A 21,421-nucleotide genomic window follows, 5' to 3' on the forward strand; every position below is an offset into this window, starting at 1 on the left:
AGGGCTTAGAATAATGCCTGGCAAATAATGAGTTCAATGATGTTTGGAGAATGAATGCATTGGCTAAATGAATATATTTTTTTCTGGAGAAACTGTAGATGTAAAAAAGATCTCAAAGCCTTAATTATAGCTCTACGGCCTTTTAAAATATCCCAATTGTTTTGTTTTCCCTGTTTGAATAAGATTGTAGGTGCTTTAATTTATTATGTAAGTCAGTAACTTTATTTATTTATTTAAGACGGAGTCTTGCTCTATTGCCAAGTCTGGAGTGCAGTGGTGTAATCACAGCATGGCTCACTACAGCCTCGAACTTCCAGGCTCAAGTGATTCTCACACCTCAGTCCCCACGGTAGCTGGGACTACAGGCATGTGCCACCATGCCTGGTTAATTTTTATTTTTTGTAGAGACAGTATCTCCCTTTGTTGTCCAGGCTATGTTGATGTTCTTTAGAACAAAGTAAATTGTATTGTTGATATAAATTACTGATTATTGTTGCCCTCTAGGGCTACAATTGGTAATTTTTATTTATTTATATATTTTTTTCTACAGCCCACTTAGGTTCATTCTTTCCTCCTGTTTCTGTACCTGGGTCTTAGGCTCTTCTTCCCTCTTGGCCTCCCAGGAGCTCTGGTTTATAGCAAGTTTTCTCGGCCTCCACACTATTAACACTATGGGCCAGTTATTTCTTGTAGAGGTTGTTCTGTGCATTGTAAAATGTCTAGTAGCATCCCTGGTCTATACCCATTGGATGCCAGTAGCACCCTCTAGGCTTGATAACTAAAAATGTCTCCAGGTATTGTGAAATGTCCCACAAAATCACCCCTCGTTGAAAACAGCTGGTTTATAGATATTCCCATTTCTTTATTCTGAAAGCCTCTCCTTGTCTATGTTGAGCATGATTTTCTGTTTTTTTAAAAATAAACACTTTAAAAAAATTAACTTGTTTCCTATTAACTTATGCTCATCCTCCCACCCCGCCCTCCCCCGCCCCCCCAATCCTCTTTTCTAGAATGAGTAGCTTCCATTTCCCACCTTATTTCTGGCTTTTATCCCCATGGTTCCTCTCAAAGTGATTTCATCAAGTCTCCCATGATTTTCACCTCCTATGTTCTCTGGAGTAAATGGAGCTGTCAACTCATAGCCCAGTTGATCATGTCTTAATCCTTCCTCCTCTCCTACCCCTGCAGCTGCCCCATACAGTCAGTCACAAAGTCCTGTCTGTGTTATCTCTGGAATGTCTCTAGAATCTACCAACATTCTTTATTCCCACGCCTGTCTCCCACCAATGTCATCAGCTCTTCTGTTGGTTTCTGAATTTCAAGTTGGGCCTATTCCATTTTAATTTCTACCCTGTCACCTTTCTAGAACAAGGTCTCTTCCTACTTCAGACTTTCTCAGTCATGATTTCTGGGGCCTTAGCATTTGCCTTTTGGAAGGCCCGTTAGGTGATTTTTATGGAACTGTAATTGCTTCATTCCTCTACTTAAGAAATGTTTTCTTGCCCTTAGAAACCCCTAAAATCCATGACATTTTTTACAAAGCTCTTCCTGCTATCCCCTGCTTTTAACAAAAGCCTTTTTGCTAAATAAAAATGGTGTAGGTTCTTTTAGAGAACCACTTCATGAAAAGTCAGTGTTTATTTGTTTAGTTACTAGCACAATATTTTTTAAATACCAACAATAAAATTTATAATTGGAGGAGGGATCCAGGAGGAAATGCAAGTTTACTGATTATGTGTGTCTGTAACAAATTTGACTGCTAAGTTATATTTAAATAAAATTTGGTTTTTTTGCAGGTATTTATAACAGCAATGATGTAGCAGTATCATTTCCAAATGTAGTATCTGGCTCGGGATCTAGTACTCCTGTCTCCAGCTCTCACTTACCTCAGCAGTCTTCTGGGCATTTGCAACAAGTAGGAGCGCTCTCTCCCTCAGCGGTGTCATCTGCAGCCCCTGCTGTTGCTACAACTCAGGTAAGTTGTTACACTATGATGTGAGAGGTAGTAGGTGAGTTTCTCATTTTTAAAGTGAGTTTCATTAGAGGAGAAACAAATGAAATAGGACCTTCTATAGGAATTTATGAAATATCTCAATTTGTATTAATGTGTTGGTGAAAATGATAGGTATTTTTACATGCTATTCATGAGAGAGGATGGATGAGTGTATGGGCACCAACTAATTCTTCTTAATTTCTGGGTTTTAAATTTTGTCCGAATGATATAAAATATAATTTCAGGGGAGCTTTTATTTTTTCTTTAAAAAAGTAGGACCCACAAAATAGGAGCCAGTTTTGGACTCTTGTGATTTTTTAAATTCCTTTTATAATTTTTAAAATTACACAAATCATATATGAAATCTTTTTAAAGTTTTAAAAAAACCAGTGTAGGAGAATATAGGTTAAATGAATGATCGCTTCAAGCACTAGACATTTTTCCTCCTAGTTGGAGAGAACAGTGTTTGTAAATATTGTAAATAATGATGAATATATAGGTTTTTCCATTTGTGTACCCCTTTTATCTGACTTTAGATTTCTAGTTTGATAGGTGACCTAGTCTATAGGATGTTTTTGGGGATGGAGTCTCACTCTTGTCACCCAGGCTGGAGTGCAGTGGCATGATCTTGGCTCACTGCACCTCCACCTCATGGGTTCAAGTGGTTCTCCTGCCCCAGCCTCCTAACTAGCTGAGATTACAGTCGCATGCCACCTTGCCTAGGTGGTTTTTGTATTTTTATTAGAGGCGAGGTTTCGCCATGTTGGCCAGGCTGGTCTTCAACCCCTGACCTCAGGTAATCTGCCTGCCTCGGCCTCCCAAAGTGTTAGGATTACAGGTGTGAGCCACTGCGCCTGGCCAAGATGTTTTAAAAGTAAGAGTTAAACAAAAGAAATTGTAATCCTGTTTTATAAACAGGACAGTGCAGGGGGAAAGCTGTACCCAACCCCCCTGCATTATACCGTAGAGATAATCATTTAAGATTTCCAAAGTATATATTTTTATTTATTTGGAATTATGTATAATTTTATTTTCATTTCTCCAAAGCTCTAGTAGTCTTTTAATGGTCAAGAAAATGGTCACAGGGACAAATGTCTAATAAACTAGTTAAAATAGTTGTTTATAAGTTCCTGTCAACTTAAGCTTTATGGATGTGTGCATAATTTCCATTGCATGTGTTGTTAGGATACATATGCTTTTCTGGCAAGCACAGCATTAGGTTATTTTGATGCATTTGTGTGAATGGCACAGTGCAAGCAGTTGCTATTAAAATTACGTATTAGAATCAACCCGACAGTTCAGCACAGAAAATCAATGGCATGATTAGTAGTATCATCTTTGAAGTTGAAAGCGAACTATTTGGTGAACCTCCCAACTTGAGTTAGAGGAGTTTGACTACTTTAGCAGAGTTTTTCTGTGGTTCATTTCACTAAAAGTGAGGTAGCCATAACAGAGGTTTGGGGTTAGAGAGGGTGAAAGGATAAATGAAAGAATGGCTCTTATAAATGGTTTTATATCTTTTAATTAAGTGTAACCATATGCTGTTGATAGTTTTATATCCTTGGACAAAGTCTCACATGAACATTTTCAATGTGCATTTTTTCTTTTCTGTCTTTATAAAAGTCTGTTTAATTATTCTCTGGTTAATTCCCAGCTGAATTAAGCAAAAATCCTCATTTCTTCTCATTCATTATGTTTGTGAGCCAGGGGTTGGCATTAGGGAAGTGGTAGTGAAGAGAAATTTATAGCTAGAGGGAAAATTCCACTTAACGTGTGACTCAGCTGAAGAACAAAGAAATCATAGTTGTAAGTAACCCAGGATTCAGTTCAATTAAAATCCCCTCTCCAGTTTTCAGAAAGATGGGTCTCTTACAAACGTGATCATCCAGTTAGATTTACATGCTGTGTACTGAGATACCTGCATCTATGTTTCTGTTCAGCAGTAAATGCTTTCTGTCTTCAAGCTGAAGCTTATTTAGCCTGGCTTATCTGGTGCTGCTGTAGCAACCATCAGTCTCCAGGCAACTGAGGCACGTTGACCTCTCGGTTGAAGTGAGTGCTGAACTACTTCAATTTAGCTGCCTGAGACAATAATAATGGTGTTGAATGTGAAAAATGTGAAGTTTTCTAGGGAATGTGCAAAAGAAAGGATACAGAAATATTTAAATAAAATTGATAGGACTCTTAAAATTGATAGGACACTTAGCAATTAAATCATTTTTTTCAAAATGATAAAGTTTATTCCTGTTTCACTCTCATATAGACCGTGTTTGTTTTCAAGTCATACATTAATTGTATTTAGATGGTCACATCGTAGTGTTTTATTTAGGGTTGCTGTAAGTAGTTGATTTGAGAGCAATGCAATAAGATAAATGGGTGAATAAAAATTATCAATATTTAAAATGTAATTCTAGGCCAGGCACGGTGGCTCATGCCTGTAATCCCAGCACTTTGGGCAGGCCATGGTGGGTGGGTCGCTTGAGGTCAGGAGTTTGAGACCAGCCCGGCAAACATGGCGAAACCCTGTCTCTACTAAAAAATTAAAAAATTAGCCGGGTATGGTGGTTCACACCTGTAGTTCCAGCTACTCGGGAGGCTGAGGCAGGAGAATCGCTTGAACGTGGGAAGTGGAGGTTATAGTGAGCCAAGATCGCGCCACTGCACCCCAGCTTGGGCCAACCAACAGAGCCAGACTCTGTCTCCCAAAAAAAAAAAAAAGGAATTCTGGAAGTCTTACCGCAACTATTAAGAAAACCATCACACTTGCAAGCAAAAACTTTAATAATATTGATAGATAATGGAAATATTAAACTTGAATACCGTTTTGTGCCCCCACGCCCTTAATGAAAGTAGTAGTTTTTATTGATTGGATTGGTGCCAGCAGGATAAAATCCAGAGGTCATTTTTGCTTTTTGTGATATACATTTTAAGTAAACAGACCTCTACATTGGCTTATTTGGTATCTTAAGAATTGTTCCCTGGAAAGTGGTAAAGGAGCTAAGATTAAGAAGGGCTAGTAGAAGTTAAAAACTTAGAATAAGTTGATTTATGATTTTAATTGGGGGGAAAAGGAGACACTTGTAAAATTGGGGGTGGGGGGAAGTCTGATAACACAAATTTTGGGGAAAAAAACTGTTTGATAAACCTATTTTATATTCTTTTTTTTTTTTTTTTGAGATGGAGTCTTGCTCTGTCACCCAGTCTGGAGTGCAGTGGTGCGATCTTGGCTGACTGCAACCTCTGCCTCCTGAGTAGCTGGGACTACTGGCACCCACCACTATACCTGGCTAATTTTTGTAGTTTTGATAGAGATGGAGTTTCACCATGTTGGTCAGGCTGGTCTCGAACTCCTGACTTCAGGTGATCCGCCCACCACAGCCTCCCAAAGTGCCGGGATTACAGATGTGGACCACCGCGCCTGGCCTCTATTTTATATTCTTAAGTGTTAAACCGCCCCTCCCCCCCCCGCCTTTTTTTTTTTTTTTTCCTTTCAACAGACTTGTTTTTAGAGTAATGGTTCTTTCACAAATAATTGATACGAAGCCTGCTTTACTACATACTAGCATATCAGTAATAGAGTAGTTTCTTAACATTGCAGGAAGAGTGGACTCCCGTCCATGTGACTATTAATAATGTGCTCTGCCCTTGTTGGATCAGGAGTAGAGGTATAAATTCGTTTTTGTAGGAGTGTCATTAATTTTTCAGTTCGCCTTTCAAATCCCACTGTTTCATAGTTCTACAGTCATTCTGTTCTGTCTTTGGGAGAATACAGGTGCTTTTTTTTGTTTGGTGGATGATTTCTTTAGTAGAAGAACTTAAGACTGCAGTGAAATGTAATTGCATTCTGTTACATCCTACTTTCTGAGTTTTGCTTTTGAAATACAATCTTCATGTGATAATCATGGCTTCTTGTCCTATCCCATGTTACTGTTAAACAAAATGATGTAGACTTAAACATCATTTAAAGTAAACTTGCAAGGTTTATTTATGTGATATTTAGTAAATTCAGATATTTCGTGTTTCTTTTGTTGTTGTTGTTTTGTTTGTTTGTTTTGAGATGAGGTCTCACTCAGTTGCCCAGGCTAGAGTGTAATGGCATGATCTCGACTCACTGCAAACTCTGCCCCTGCTGGGTTCAAGTGATTCTCCTGCCTCAGCCTCCTGAGTATCTGGGACTACATGTGTGCACCACCATGCCTGCCTAATTTTTGTATTTTTGGTAGAGATGGGGTTTCACCATGTTGGCCAGGCTGGTCTTAACCTCCTGACCTTGTGATCTGTCCACCTCTGCCTCCCAAGGTGCTGGGATTGCAGGTGTGAGCCACCTCGCCTGGGCATATTTTGATATTTTAAAGATACAATTGGCCAGGCACGGTGGCTCACACCTGTAATTCCAGCACTTTGGGAGGCCGAGGTGGGCAGATCACCTGAGGTCAGGAGTTTGAGACCAGCCTGACCAACATGGAGAAACCCCATTTCTACTAAAAATACAAACAATATATATATATATAAGCCAGGTGTGGTGGCGCATGCCTGTGATGCCAGCTACATCCTAGCTACTCGGGAGGCTGAGGCAGGAGAATTGCTTGAACCTGGGAGGCGGAGGTTGCGGTGAGCCAAGATCGCACCTTTGCACTCCAGCCTGGGCAACAAGAGCAAAACTCCATCTCAAAAAAAAAAAAAAAAAGATACAATTAGTGACTAAAGTTTTGCAGATTTCTGTGACACTTTCATCTCAATTAGCTTTGGATATTTTGTTTTCCAGTATTATTATGTATGTGTGTGTTTATGTAGGGGAAGTTGTCTTAGATGTAGTCTCCAATTTCTTTTCAGATGATGTCTAATAAGGACCTTAAATTCTACTTGAGAAAATGGTTTAGTTTCTCAGGCAGATTCAGCTGACTTTTGGGGTGACATTTGTGTTTATACTTAATTAGTCAGAATGTAAATTTCTTCTGATTTAAATAATATAATGGCTTATAATTTTAAGGAAATTTAATTTCTGAGCAAAATCACTTTTTATAAGCTTGGTAACATCTCTTGTTATCAGATGATGAAAAGGTTTAGTCACAGTGACCGTCACCTGTCTGTAAGTCTGGAATTAAGACAGCCTGATTCCTTAGCCTGCTCTCTTATTACTAATTGTTACTGTTAAAATGAATTTCCCAATTATGTACCTCTTACGCTACGAGGTACCTCCTTGGAAAACGTTGTTAGCAGTTTTACTGTGCCCATTTGTGTGATGCAATGCAAAAGAGCAGAAATTTGAGTCAGCAAAAGTCCTGGGTTCCAGGAGTTTTGCTACTCATTCATACAACCTTGGACAGGTCTTTTAATTTTTATGAGCCTCAGTGTTTCCATATGTAAAATGGGAATACTTTAAGTACCTGTTATACCTGCTGTACAGATACTTTATGAAGTTCAAATGCAGACCATAAAATACTTTAGAATTCATTGTTACGACTTCAGTTGTTACTTTTCAGCCTGATTACCAGTGAGAAAAGAAACTGTACAGGAACACTTGCTGTATTGGAAATAGTATTAACAATTTCTGTTAAAACTCATATAATTTCATGCTAACATGGATAAATGAATTTTAGCCATTATAGGTTCAGCTGTGGATTAAGGTCTTTTCCAGTTCCAAAATTATTTCAAAGCTTTTGTCCTAAAGTAATTTTTTTCCCAGAAAGGTAAGACCCATATTGATATTAACCAATTAAGAAACCTACTTAGAATTGGTTGGTTAATCTATACAGTCCTGTTGTCTGATCATGAGTGTTCAGTGATGGTTTAACTACACTTCATTCCCTCCTACTACTTTATGGAAACTCAATTGTGGGGCATTTTGGCATTAGCCTAAACAATGGTTTTGAATACGTTAAGCTCCTAACAATTAGGGAGCAGTTTGAAGCATTGAATAATGTGGAATGATGCAATTGAACCTGACAGCTTCAACAGTCAGCCTACTCATGGGACCTGAAAGTTGTTCACACTTGGTTTCACCTCTCATCACATGCTGAGTATTGAAGCCTTGCTGGTGGTAGCTGACACAGAAATGGGTCTGCTATCAGAATATGTTCTTAGTAAATATAAAGTTTGGATTGAGCTGGAGAATATGTGAAACTTTCCATTTTTCCCTAATCCATGTCTAGTGTTCATTCATGTTTTTCCTGGAAACTTTTCTAATCAAATATATTGTGTTCCGAAATTCAAACAGTAATATAAATTGGATCTAGAAACATTCAAGTCCTGGCATTCTGTGTGCAGCATTGCTGTATTATCAAATACATAGTTTAAAACATCACTGCATAATGAGGCATTTATGCTATCTAATTTTTCTTAGGGAAATAGATTTTAATCTTTGAAATATAGCCACAGTTGAGAATATAATTGGTAAGTTATATTTTCTAATGATTTTAATGGAAAAATAGAAACCACAATAACTTGTGAAAATAATTTTTAAAGTTAAGCTAAAATGTGAGCGCTTACCATGTGTCAAGTGTTATTTAAGCCCTTTGCATATATTAACTCAATTCTCACAGTGTTTCTATGAGGTAGATACTGTTATCCTCATTTTCCAGATGGAAATTGAGGACAGAGAGGTTTAATAATTTACCCAAAGTGAGATAGCTTGGCTTATATGGTGATAATAAAATGTTTTTCCTCCTGAAAGTATATATGAATTAGGAATTTTAAAAGTAAATACTCAAGTTAGTGAGCCTGAATATTTTTGGAAGATCGCATTTTTCAAGTCATGTGTCAGGGCTGAAAAGCTAGAAGCAGCTACTTTAGAGCTTTTTTGAATCACTTGACTTTAATGTTTATTGACAGGTTAATTGTGCATTTAAAAAAGCTTGCTATATATAACCTGTTCCTGTATGATTGAAGTATGAAGTTTCAGATCTATCTCTAGATGATACATTGCTGTTAATACAGTGCTTTCCAAAGGTGAAATATTTTCATAGGTATTAGTCTTTTGAACCTAATTTTTCTTATTATTCTGCCCTAATCAACATTAGGCAGGAAAAAAATCTACCAAAACAGTGCCCACTTTTCAGTTTCACATTCAGATAATTGAGGAGACTTTAGCCCTTTTCCCCATGCAGTCGACTCCTTTAGAATGAGCCAAGTTCCTAGGAATTTGACAGTTACTACTTTATAAGCAAGCTCTTTTAAAACATCTCTGTAGTCATAGGCAGACATTTGAAAATATAAGAGGTAAACTGTTAATAACAGGAGAAATTTCAAGTTGAAATATATTTTTATCTTGTTAAAATGTTAATATGGTATGCCTGTCTACTTAGGAAATACTAAGTTTCTTTTATTTGTCTTGAGTTTGAATACTGCCTTGGTAGACACTTGCAAATGTTTAATACATTAAATTATTCTAAATTTGCTAAGGATATTCTTTAACTTAGACACCTGAACATATATTGTTTAAAAGTGATTTAAATTTACTTCAATAATTATTGAATTTATTCTTTATCTACTAGTCTTTCAGTCCATCTTGTAAAATAATTACACTTCTCTTAATGAGGTTTTTACTAGAGTGTTAGAATAAATGTTAGATAACATCTTGAGCAGAAGTGATTTTTATCAGTTATTGGTCTTGGGAAAGAGGAAGGATTCCTCTTTAAGATATTGTATGAAGGATGTATACATCCATATATATATAAAATCATATTATATATATGATCCTTACATAATTTTATGTATATATTTGAAAGATTCCTCTTTAAGTTTGTTATGGCAATATTCTTGATTTGAAATAATTTTAGATACATAGAAAAGTTACAAGGACCGTACAGAGAGTTAGATATATCATGGCTATCCTTCAGTCAGCCTCCCCTAGTGTTAACTTATATTCTTACAGTACCAACAGATCCAAGGAGAATATTCACAATAGCCATTCTCCTTACCTGGGCAGATTAAGATTGAAATGTCATATAATAGGTACTTCTTTTCCAAAAAGAATTTCTAGTCTTTATACCAGATCTTCTGAAACAGTCTTCTGGTACATTAGTAATTCGCTTTCAATGCACTTTTCAAAACCCATTTCCAGCGTATGCTGTAGAGAAGTATGTGTATGTTAATGTTTCCTTTCTTTCTTATTCCAGTTTTTTAAATATAAAAGCTTTCATGCCCTTTATGCTTCATAACCCTTACTTCTTTTGGTTAACATGGACTTCCTTCCTTTCTGCTGAATCTTAGTGCTTTCGCTTATTAATGGCAGCAAAGGTTTTTGAGTCAATGAAACGCCAGACACTGTGTGTGTGCTCTCTTCAATAAGCTGTCTTTCTTTTCCTAGCTCTTCCACTTCTCCATCTTCAGTGCTAAGAAGGTTTGGTATCTTTCCACTAAACGGTGGGGGTTTCTTGGCTTGGAGGCACCAAGTCTTTCCAAAAGACTCATCTAGGGTCCCAGTATTAACTGTTCCAAACATCAGTTAAGAAATGTAGGCTAAGCAGTGACAGTCATTAGTGTAGTCTTGGGTATCTCATCTTACCAACCTTAAAATGATGTTCATTATTTGAGTTTCCCAGCAGAAATTAATATGGAATGTAGATGTTTTTATACACCAAAATGACTCTGTCTCGTCAAATAACTTTTAATTTCTCTTTTGAAAGTCTCTTGTTTAGATAAATGTCTTTACTAGAAAAACTACCAGATTAATTTTAGCTATCCCGTTTGGGAAATTGGTCATTTCTGATAATATTTTCATTTATTGTATTAACTTTTGCCAGCCATCTTTTAAAAATAGATACTTCCTTCTTTAGCATATGCTAAAGATACTTTATCTTTCTGCTGATGATCGTCATGCAAATTAGTTGTGCCATACTCCTTTCTAGTTTGATCTTTAGTATATATAGCGGGCATAATAGATAGGGAAACTAAGATAATTCAGAGACTAGATCAAGAAAATGCCACCCCTCTGAAATTTGAAGCTAATAAGGAGAAATATTAATATAAAGCCCTTGGCAGAAGGAACCCTTCTTAAAAAAGAGTATATTTCTAGTTCTAGTAAGAGTTGGATCTTTGGATTCTTATCTGAGGCAACTAATGAGACTGATAATTGAAAGCAAAAAGGTATTCCAAGTGATATATTGATATGTAACACAGGTGACTGCATGAACAAGAGTCAAAAGGCTGAGAGTGTTTCCTTGCTTTGGAAGTGCTAAGGCATCTAGAGGTACCCTTTATAAAGTTAATAATAAACTAAAATGAGAATGCCATCCTCAGTGTCTTCTTTGAGGACCACCCCATTCGCATTCTGTACTGTGTTTTCTCTCTTGGTCATATTTTCCTCTCCCCTGTCCTGTGGTCAGCTGTTACTTCTTGCTGCCAACAAACTGTCTCAAGATAAGACTTTTTCTTCCTCCAATTAATTTTCCATTTCTAATCTATTAAATGTGTAGTGGATCTTTTTTAGAATTGTATCTACAGTAAGAGTAAATTGGCTCTACAAAAGCTATTTTTAAGTATTAGGATCTGAGACTTTAATAGCCGGGACTGGTAATATCTGTTCTTTTTCTGTTGAATTGTTTGTATTTTTCGTATTCTATATTGTTTTATGAATAGCTAAGATTCCCAAGGAATTGACTTCTGGAGAGAGAAAAAAAATCTTAACCGTATCTCTATTTATGAACTGTGTGTTTTATGTGCCCTCTACTACTAAATACATGGTAAGTGAATAGCATGATCTTCATGTTGAAGTTATAGCTTACCTTTTCCTGAGGGACAGTTGATTGTTAAACAGGACTGTAGAGTACCAACTTACTGACTTTGTCTGCTTATTTTTAATAAGAGAAAAAACAAAACCCAGAAATTGACAGATTTAATTTACACTTTAAAGTGTGAACTATAAAATACACGCTTTGAGATATTAGAAAGCAAGGATGGTACATCCCAGAGACTGTTTCTGTGAACTGTAAATACACGTTTTCATGCTTTGTAAGTGGGCTAAAGGCCAAGATGCAATGTCATGATGTGAGTCTGTCCAGAAATACAGCTTCTTCTCTGTGTTATTTTGCTTATTATAACTACTGTGTTGTCTTAGTCTCTAATGTGCAGTTACACATGTCCAAATGTCCCACATCTTTTGTTCTTGTTATTCAGCTTCTTTACGATAGAAGTGCTTTAGTTCTTTGATACGTTCAAGAGTTTTGCTTAGTTTATAAAAGCTTCAGTTTGATTTCATTCATGAAAAAGAACAATTCTACTTTTAACATTTGTGGTTCTGTTAAATCTGAAAATTATTTCAGGCCACTGGGAGTCTTCTGTGAGTAACAGCATTTTGTATACAAGAGATTTGCCTCCAAAATGTCACATTTTAAGGTCATAATATTCTTGGAAAGTGGGAGAGAGCATGCACATCAAAGAAGGCATTTTTATTACAGTGGATTACGCAATAGTTTGGCCAGCCTCCTTAGCTTGATCTGTTTAAGGGTTCATTTTCGCTTGTTTGGCACAGGTCCCAGTAGAGGCCTTCAGAATTGTGGTTAGCAACATGAATGAATTACAAACTTTGGACGAGCTCTTCAGTTAGTAGAGCTGGCTTGCTGCCAAAAAGACAGTGCCTTATATGGGGTCAGGGCAAAGCTGTGATTCGTTGAGTCCTGCATTGTATAGAAAACATACTTGGGATGCCTGTTTGCTTTCTTTTAAAATAAAAACAAAACAAAACAGAAAAAGCAGCAGGCTTCCAAGTCTATCAAAATAGGAAGTAACAAAATAGTGTGCAGGTTTTACTAATGACAGAGTTAAGCAATGGAAATACAGCTCCGTGTAGTTGAAATAACTAGAAGTAAAAGTTGGACTTTTGACCCCCTTAGCCAGCTTGTGATACGAGAGATTGAAGCGTTTTGTTAGATACCTGTTGTCTTCCTGCTTTTATGTTATAGATGGCCTAATAAGATTAATTAGTCACATGTCCACATGGCTACTGTGCCACTGGGCTTTGGTATCTGCTAGATACATTGAAAATTAAAAGCAGGAATACTTACCTTTGAACGTGCCAATCCTTCTTTTTTAAAAATTTGTAGTTACGGCCAGGTGCGGTGACTCAAGCCTGTAATCCCAGCTCTTTGAGAGGCCGAGGCAGGCGGATCACCTGAAGTCAGGAGTTTGAGACTAGCCTGGCCAACATGGTGAAACCCTGTCTCTACTAAAAATACAAAAAAAATTAGCTGGGCATGGTGGCAGGTGCCTCCTGTAATCCCAGCCACTGGGAAGGCTGAGGCAGGAGAATTGCTTGAACCCTAGAGGCGGAGGTTGTAGTGAGCTGAGAACACACCATTGCACTCCAGCCTGGGTAAGAGTGAAACTCTTGTCTCAGAAAAAAAAAAAATTGTAGTTATGTAACTTTAAAAAATTGACATGTTGAAATGGTAAAACAAGAATGAAATTTGCTTTTCAGAAGGTCACAAATTTTGCTTATATTCTTAACTTGGAGAATATATTACTAGATCTATTAGAAGGGAAAACTTTAATATATTTTCAAATATAATTCATTTATCATTGTAATTTTTTCCATTTAGGCAAATACTCTATCTGGATCTTCTCTTAGTCAGGCACCGTCTCTTATGTATGGCAATAGATTAAATCCAAATTCATCAATGGCAGCTCTTATAGCTCAGTCTGAAAACAATCAACCAGGTAAGTTTTCAAGAATTACTAAACTCTGAAACTCTACTCTCACCTACTTTAAATTTTTTCCCCTTTTGGTTCATTTTATTTGAAAACATGTAGGGATGTGATTTAACAGAGGATTGTACTTAAAAAAAAGATTCACAGTTAGAAAATGTTAAATATTTTAGGTGATGGATATGTTAACTAGCTTGATTTTATTATTCCACATTACATTCATATATCATAACATCAGTTTGTACTCCAAATTTATATAATTACAAATTGTCAATTTACAATAAAAAAAGAATCACAGTTGGAAGTCAATAGTATGCTGTGCTGCAAAATAGCGATGTGCTTTTTTTTTTACTGTCTGAAATGGAAATGTTTCAGCAGAGCCATCAGCAGGCAGGAATGCAGCAGTGTCTCCTGTGACTTTTGTGATTGATGTGTTCAGTTCTCAGTTCTATGCAATGAAAGTAACATAACACTGGGCTTTTCTGTGAATAGCCTAAACCTTTATTTGCATAATTCATGAAATTGTATTACACAAACTTGGTTAAAAAAATCCTGTTAGAGAATTTCTGCAGTGTTTAGTAATCCTGTGAATGTTCACCAGTTGACGTTTTGTCGCATTTGTCTCATACTGTCTTAATGAGCCACTGGATTTGCTTTGTTTCATTCCATCCTTAAGGATTGGTTGACATGTCCAAGTAGTCATGTCTGTTTGGGGGAAGGGAATGGATTTAGTAGTTCACCAAGAATGGATCAGTCTGTCTTTACTCTTTAAGGGTCAGAGGTTACCTGACTCAGAATAAGAGGACAACCTTGAAAGAGGCCAGATAAGGTGATTTTTATAAGCAAGTAACTGCAGGGGAAATACAAGTTACTTTCCAAGCAGAGATATTTGATACTACCTAAGGAATATTTTGAAAAGTTAATTTTTTTTCTTTAAAATTCAGGATTCTGTATTCCTGCTTGTTTTTGTCAATTTGGAAATTTAGTGTTGTATGTAATTTTATTCTTGGTGTAAGGCTCTAACACCATAATTTTAGTCTTGGTGTGCAGCTCTATGTAAATGTGTTATATGGCTTGTCTTGGGATGCAAAGTGTTAAAAAATACAAAGCATACGGAGTTGCTGTGATAAGCATACAGATTAGCTGTCCACAGCTGTGATTCATTACTTTAACCGTAGAAATTAAAAGTGGCTGAGGGGAGGGTACAGCAAATGCAAACCACGCTTCTGTGCTGTAAAATTGAAAGGAATGAAAGAACAGAACATAATCCATGGCCTTCTACACCCACAAAAACGTGTAGGGACAACGCCTTACATGCCACAGTTCAGCAATTCTAAACTAGCAACATGCTAGATCTTCTCCTTTCATGGGAACTGCAAAGATAGTGGTAAAGGTTTAGTGTATGTTTTAGGAAAAATCAGGGCAAGAGTTTAAAACCTCTTATCTAGTGAGAGTCACTTTATCAGCTCTGAAATATTTACACTACAGATCAAGATCTTGGAGACAATAGCCGCAACCTAGTTGGCAGAGGAAGCTCACCCCGAGGAAGTCTCTCCCCACGGTAAGCACTATTTACACTGCAAAGTATAGGCAAAGGAAACTGAGATTTGGAAACTTTCTTATCTCATATCAGTAGAGTGTACATTTGTGAGGTTATAAAAGCATTCTACAGATAAGCAGCATGTCTAGACAAGAAAAATGATTCCAAATTAATTTAAATACTCATTTAAACACCATTAGATTTCTAAGTAAAACAAATCCCTTTCCTTTGGTTTCCAATCAGTTCGAACTCTTATTACTTGTATATTGATTTGAATAATTCTTTTTGATCATAAAATAGTTTTAAGATCTCTTAAAGTTGTAGACCCAAGACTTTCAACTTTGGGTTCCAGTTTTAGGCCTGTTATAGGTATAGTACTTAATCCCTTAGTCTCCAGTTCCTAATTCAGTAAAGTCCTGTGGTATATCACTAAATTCCTTCTAGTTCTTAAATTGTTTGAATCAGTTACAGCAAATGTATTACAAGTTTTTTGAAATTATTTTATGACAGTATTCAGGTACCATTTATTAAAATATAATTAGTATATTTGGGGTTACCGAACTGCATATTCCTTCTGTTCTAAATGAGGACAATGTTGTATGAGATACTGTGTCTGTTTGTAGGGGAGAATGGAACTTTGATGATGGCTATCAATTTTATTTCCCTTCTGTGCCTTCTCTTTGTTTTTTCCGTGTTCTCTAATTTAGGAACCCTCCCTCAAGCATGGTGTTAGACTGGGTGAGAATGGAGAGTAAGAGAAAAACCCATTCTAGGGTCTTTCTTCTAAGTAAGGAAGAAATGTGATTAAAAATGAAAACTTTGGTCAGGCGTGGTAGCTCATGTCTATAATCCCAGCACTTTGGGAGGCCAAGTTGGGAGGATTGCTTGAGGCCAGGAGTTCAAGACCAGCCTGGGCAACATGGCAAGACTCCATGTCTACAAAATTTTTTTTTTTCCAAAATGAACTTTTTCATATGACGACAGATCATGAATAACAGTATTGCTGATATATTTGGGGAATGTCTGTTAAGGAACATCTTTATCATAGAGATTAGTTTAGTAACCACTAACTTTATTTTCTAATGGTACATCTCTAGTGGTGCCTTTTTTCCTATATAATTCCTGGGTGAACCAAAAGTAGTGTTATTTTCCCTGATTGAACTCTGCAGAAAATCAAATATTCATTCTTTGGAAACCAGGAATCTGAAGAACACAGTGATAAAATTATCTAACTTGTCTGTGATTTTATGTTGTGATTACTTCTATGTTGTTTTTCTTTTCAAAGAAGAAAGTTAATGGATGTTTGCTCAGTGTTTAGTGGAAGAGCACTTCTCTGTCCCCCTTTTAAACTTGAAATACTACAAGCTACCGAGAAATTATTAAAAATCTCTTAGTGCTATTTTGCTTAGTATAGTTTTTCCTTTTCATTAGTGAAATGGGACTTAACAAATGATACTAAATTATTTTTAGCATATTATTTTCAACTTTATATTACTCTTTAGAAATCAGCCTGAAATGTAACAGCCTAAATTATTCTGGCATAATGTACTATTTGCAGGGGGGTGGCCAATTGTATGTAGCCCATGATGTTTACATATGGAATAAAAACCCCATTTGTTTAACATCTTACGAAAATTTTGTAGAGAAGCATATTAAGGCAGTGTCAAGAACACTAGTGGGTTGTTAGAAGACCTGAGTTGTGTAGCCCAGCTCTTGTCACCTCACCAGTAGTGTGTCTTTGGACAAGTCACTAAAACTCCATCCTGTTTCCTCATTTGAAAATGGACCAGGCTTTGACTTCTCACTAGGTTGTTGTGGAGATCATATGAGATATATACAAACACATTGGAAATTCTAAAGCTCTTTAAATGTGTTATGTTAGCATGGTAGCTGGAGGTCAGAAATGGCCACACTTACTCATTTAAAACAAAAAGTGGAGAGAACATTACATGTTCGTCTTAATACAAGTACTATTTGTTTTAGAAGGGTTGTTTATCATTTGAAGTATAGGTCTAAGACATTTAAAAAATATTCATGTAAAAGGATCGGATTAGGCCGGGCGCGGTGGTTCAAGCCTGTAATCCCAGCACTTTGGGAGGCCGAGACGGGCGGATCACAAGATCAGGAGATCGAGACCATCCTGGCTAACACGGTGAAACCCTGTCTCTACTAAAAATGCAAAAAAATTAGCTGGGCATGGCGACGAGCGCTTGTAGTCCCAGCTGCTTGGGAGGCTGAGGCAGGAGAATGGCGTGAACTCGGGAGGCGGAGCTTGCAGTGAGCCGGGATCGCGCCACTGCACTCCAGCCGGGGCGACTGAGTGAGACTCCGTCTCCAAAAAAAAAAAAAAGGATCGAATAAAAATTGCTTTGGGGGCTGGGCATAGTGGCTCATTCCTATAATCCCAGCAGTTCGGGAAGCCTAGGCGGGAGGAACATTTCAGCCCAGGAGTTAGAGACTAAGCTGGGCAATGTGGTGAAATTCCGTCTCCCCTGCCCAACCTCCCCTCTACCCCCCCGCCCCAAAAAAAGCGCTGGGCGTGGTAGTGTGTGCTTTTGTGGTCCCAGCTGCTCAGGAGGCTGAGGTGGGAGGATTGCTTGAACCCGGGACCGAGGAGGTCAAGACTGTAGTGAGCCATCACTGCATCACAGCACTCTAGCATCGCTGACAAAGCGAGACTATTTCCAGAAATGAAAAAAAAAAAAAATGCTTTGGTCTTATTTCTTAATTGTGAAAATACTTGAAAATGAGTAATTTTTAATTTATAACAAAAGGCTGCTTCAAGATTGTTAGACATTTCTTTTTAGTGATATTTGAGATTTTAGTTGGTTGTAAATTCAAATATCTTTCACAGTATTATAATTGTTCAGGGTTATTGTGATAGCAAATATATCAAAGCAGAGTGGTAGAGCTCTTTTCTCTTCTGGAAAATTATTTTTAAGTCTAATTTTGTCTTTCCCCTTTTTGTCTTAATGCCATACCATGTTATTTTACAGCCTATTTCAGAGATTGTTGGTGGTGTGTTTATATTTTCTAGTGGTTTTTAATTATCTATGATGGCTAGCTATTCCCTTGATTCTATAATATTGAGAGGAAGAATGATAATTACTCAATTTTAGGGTAGATTATGGTTTTCTAAATCCAGGAACCTGATACTTCTGGCATAGGCAGCTTGATGTTATAACTCATACAGGAGAAAAGGGATCAGCTTAGGTAAGAAACTGCACTCTCTTAAAAGCATTCCCCTTCTTTTTAACTTGAGAATTGTTTTCAACAGATCCCCTGTAAGCAGCTTACAGATTCGCTATGATCAACCAGGCAACAGCAGTTTGGAAAATCTGCCTCCAGTAGCAGCCAGCATAGAACAGCTTTTGGAGAGGCAGTGGAGTGAAGGACAGCAATTTTTATTAGAACAGGGTACTCCTAGTGACAGTAAGTATTCATTTTCTTATGTGTAAGTCAAGACGGATGGGCAGATGGACAAACAGGCAGATGGATGCAGAAGTCACTTTTCATCCAGAGTAGTAATGGGATTGTGATATACATTTCATATAATACAGTGAGAGAAAGTATAAGGTAGTGCTTTAATAGAAGAGATTCTATAGTGTTACTGCTTAGACTTGAATCCTGTCTTTACCTGTTATTAATAGTATAATCTTGGGCGTGGTTTTTAAAGTTCTTTAGTCTCCTATTTTTACAATTGGGAATAATAATGCACCCATATCAGAGGGTTATTGTGAGGATTAAATGACATGAAAAATATTAGGACCACTGCCTGGCTCCTATATAGCATTGTCTTGGTGCTTACCATGATTATACATATTGGTACTTTGTGTCTCCACTGTACTTTGTTCTTACCAGTTTACTAAAATATATGAGCACTGTCTTCTCTTAGCCTAATTGTTTGAAGAAAACTTGCTCACCTCTGGAAAACTTACTTTAAAAAATACATGGAGTCGGCCGGGCGCGGTGGCTCACGTCTGTGATCCTAGCACTTTGGGAGGCTGAGATGGGTGGATCACGTCAGGAGATCGAGACCATCCTGGCTAACACGGTGAAACCCTGTCTCTACTAAAAATACAAAAAACAATTAGCCGGGTATGGTGGCAGGCGCCTGTAGTCCCAGCTACACGGGAGGCTGAGGCAGGAGAATGAACCCAGGGGATGCCGAGATCGTGCCACTGCACTCCAGCCTGGGCGACAGAGCGAGACTCCGTCTCCAGAAAAAAACAAACAAAAAAAAAACATAGTCAAGTATGGCCGGCTAGCTTCTTCATAATTTGGAGGAAGAAGAATAATTACTGAATTAAATCTATAATTAATATATTATCATCTGTTGGATTATAGAGCATGTACTATATATCTATATTTCAGTATCTTCACCATTTTAAGTGTTAGGGCCATGGGTATAAAATGCAGAGTTAAAATAGGTGGTGGTTAGCTGGAGATGTGGCCTTGTCTTAATTTTAGGGAAAAATAGGTGATTTTCATCATTTTGGAGTATAAACTTTTGCTGCTTCATTTTATTGAAACATTTTGCTTATTGTTGGCTAAGTGCCATAAATTGGTATTTTGTGAATGGTAACCTGACAAAAAATGGTAATTGTGAGGAAATTTCATGCCGGGCTAATCCTTTAAACACGATAGCTGGAGGATAGGTTTAGCTTAGTCTTATTCCATCTCATTTGGACCCACTAAGATTTCTTTGTGGGATCTTGGAGGGAAGGGATAAAAGCTAAATCCTTGGGAAATGGCCAGATGTGTCTGTACCAGAGGAGTTGTATCTTCTGAAGGCCCTGAGGTCATGTTAAACAAATACAACTTTTTAGTACGTGATGGACACTTCAAAAATCTTAACAGTAACACTCTATGTTGTTAGTTGGGAGGTCCAAGTTGTGGAAGGAATTGAAGTACCTGAGGTGATGGGGGCCAGACTGAAAGCCAGCCTGTTTACAGGGGATGCGCCTTTCTCCAGGACTGGAGACGTGGCTGGGCGCACACATAGCGCTCCCTGCTGGGTGACATGCAGAGCGACATGCTGAGCAGCTGGGATTAGGGGCTTCCTGCCAGGAAGTCTGATGGCAGCACTTCGTTTAAATGGAACAACAAACAAAAACATGTGCTCATTATTTTGGTAAAGGGTATTGGTGCGATCCTTAACCATTCTATATATGACTTCAATGAAAAATAGTGACAGGCTCTTGAATTTTTAATAGGCTTTTATTTTGACAAAAATAAAATGTCATCACTTTTCACTGAGAATGGAAAATTACCTGAAGCTGGTGTGTGTTTTTTGGTATGTGGCAACAAAGTTTCCAGAAGGTACATCCAGGAACACTTTGCCTTTGTGCTTATAAAAATACAAACATAGATAGGAAATTTTATCCCACATACAAATTTAGGAACAAAACTTAATCATTTAGAAACACTTTACAGATTTCTACTATTCTATTTTAATTTATTTCTAAGGTTACTGGCACTGTGTAAAATACTTAGTCTCATGTGTGTACTTGTCGTTATTAAAAACTATCCAAATGTGTGCTAGTTTTAGGAATGCTAAAGTCATTACACCAACTTCAAGTTGAAAACCGAAGATTAGAGGAACAAATTAAAAACTTGACTGCCAAAAAGGAACGGCTTCAGTTATTGAATGCACAGCTTTCAGTGCCTTTTCCAACAATAACAGCAAATCCTAGTCCGTCTCATCAAATACACACATTTTCAGCACAGACTGGTAAGTGTGAAAATATTTATTTTGTATCTAAAGAAAATAGGCTTTCAGTGTTATTTGTATTGTAAGTGAGTAATAATTGGTCACCAGTTATATGAAGATGTAGAAAAGGAATGATAGGTCGTTTTTGAAGGGCATAAAGAATCCTGTTAAGTGATCAACTTGAATTTACTCTAACTTCCTTAGTCCATAATATAATGGTAACATTTACTTAAATGTCTAATGATCTCATTATTGATTTAAAGTGATGGTATTCAATATAGATTTTTTTTCCTGTTTAGGTCAGTCAGGAAGAGCAATACTTGATATTTAAGTGGTTTTGATAGGGGCTTCAGCATAAGCTTTTAAATAAGCCTTTAATCTTATACATAATGTAATTTAATAGGGTAAATAGGTTTCTTTTTGTCTTTTATTATTCTAGCTCCTACTACTGATTCCTTGAACAGCAGTAAGAGCCCTCATATAGGAAACAGCTTTTTACCTGATAATTCTCTTCCTGTATTAAATCAGGTAA

General features: G+C 37.1%; 1 protein-coding gene across 4 annotated transcripts in view; it reads left to right on the top strand.

Moving 5' to 3' along the window:
- Positions 1–21,421, top strand: part of LOC117082658 (protein AF-10) — a 221,636-nt gene that overhangs the window by 189,468 nt on the left and 10,747 nt on the right. For all 4 annotated transcript variants that reach the window (XM_033209556.1, XM_033209554.1, XM_033209555.1 and 1 more), the window contains 6 exons: positions 1,797–1,975; positions 13,531–13,648; positions 15,125–15,197; positions 18,454–18,608; positions 20,722–20,910; positions 21,329–21,417. In XM_033209556.1, the coding sequence (XP_033065447.1) occupies positions 1,797–1,975; positions 13,531–13,648; positions 15,125–15,197; positions 18,454–18,608; positions 20,722–20,910; positions 21,329–21,417 (803 nt within the window). The remainder of the gene's footprint in view (positions 1–1,796; positions 1,976–13,530; positions 13,649–15,124; positions 15,198–18,453; positions 18,609–20,721; positions 20,911–21,328; positions 21,418–21,421) is intronic.

Source organism: Trachypithecus francoisi, unplaced genomic scaffold, assembly GCF_009764315.1.
Source record: "Trachypithecus francoisi isolate TF-2019V2 unplaced genomic scaffold, Tfra_2.0 Lachesis_group9, whole genome shotgun sequence".
Taxonomy (NCBI): domain Eukaryota; kingdom Metazoa; phylum Chordata; class Mammalia; order Primates; family Cercopithecidae; genus Trachypithecus; species Trachypithecus francoisi.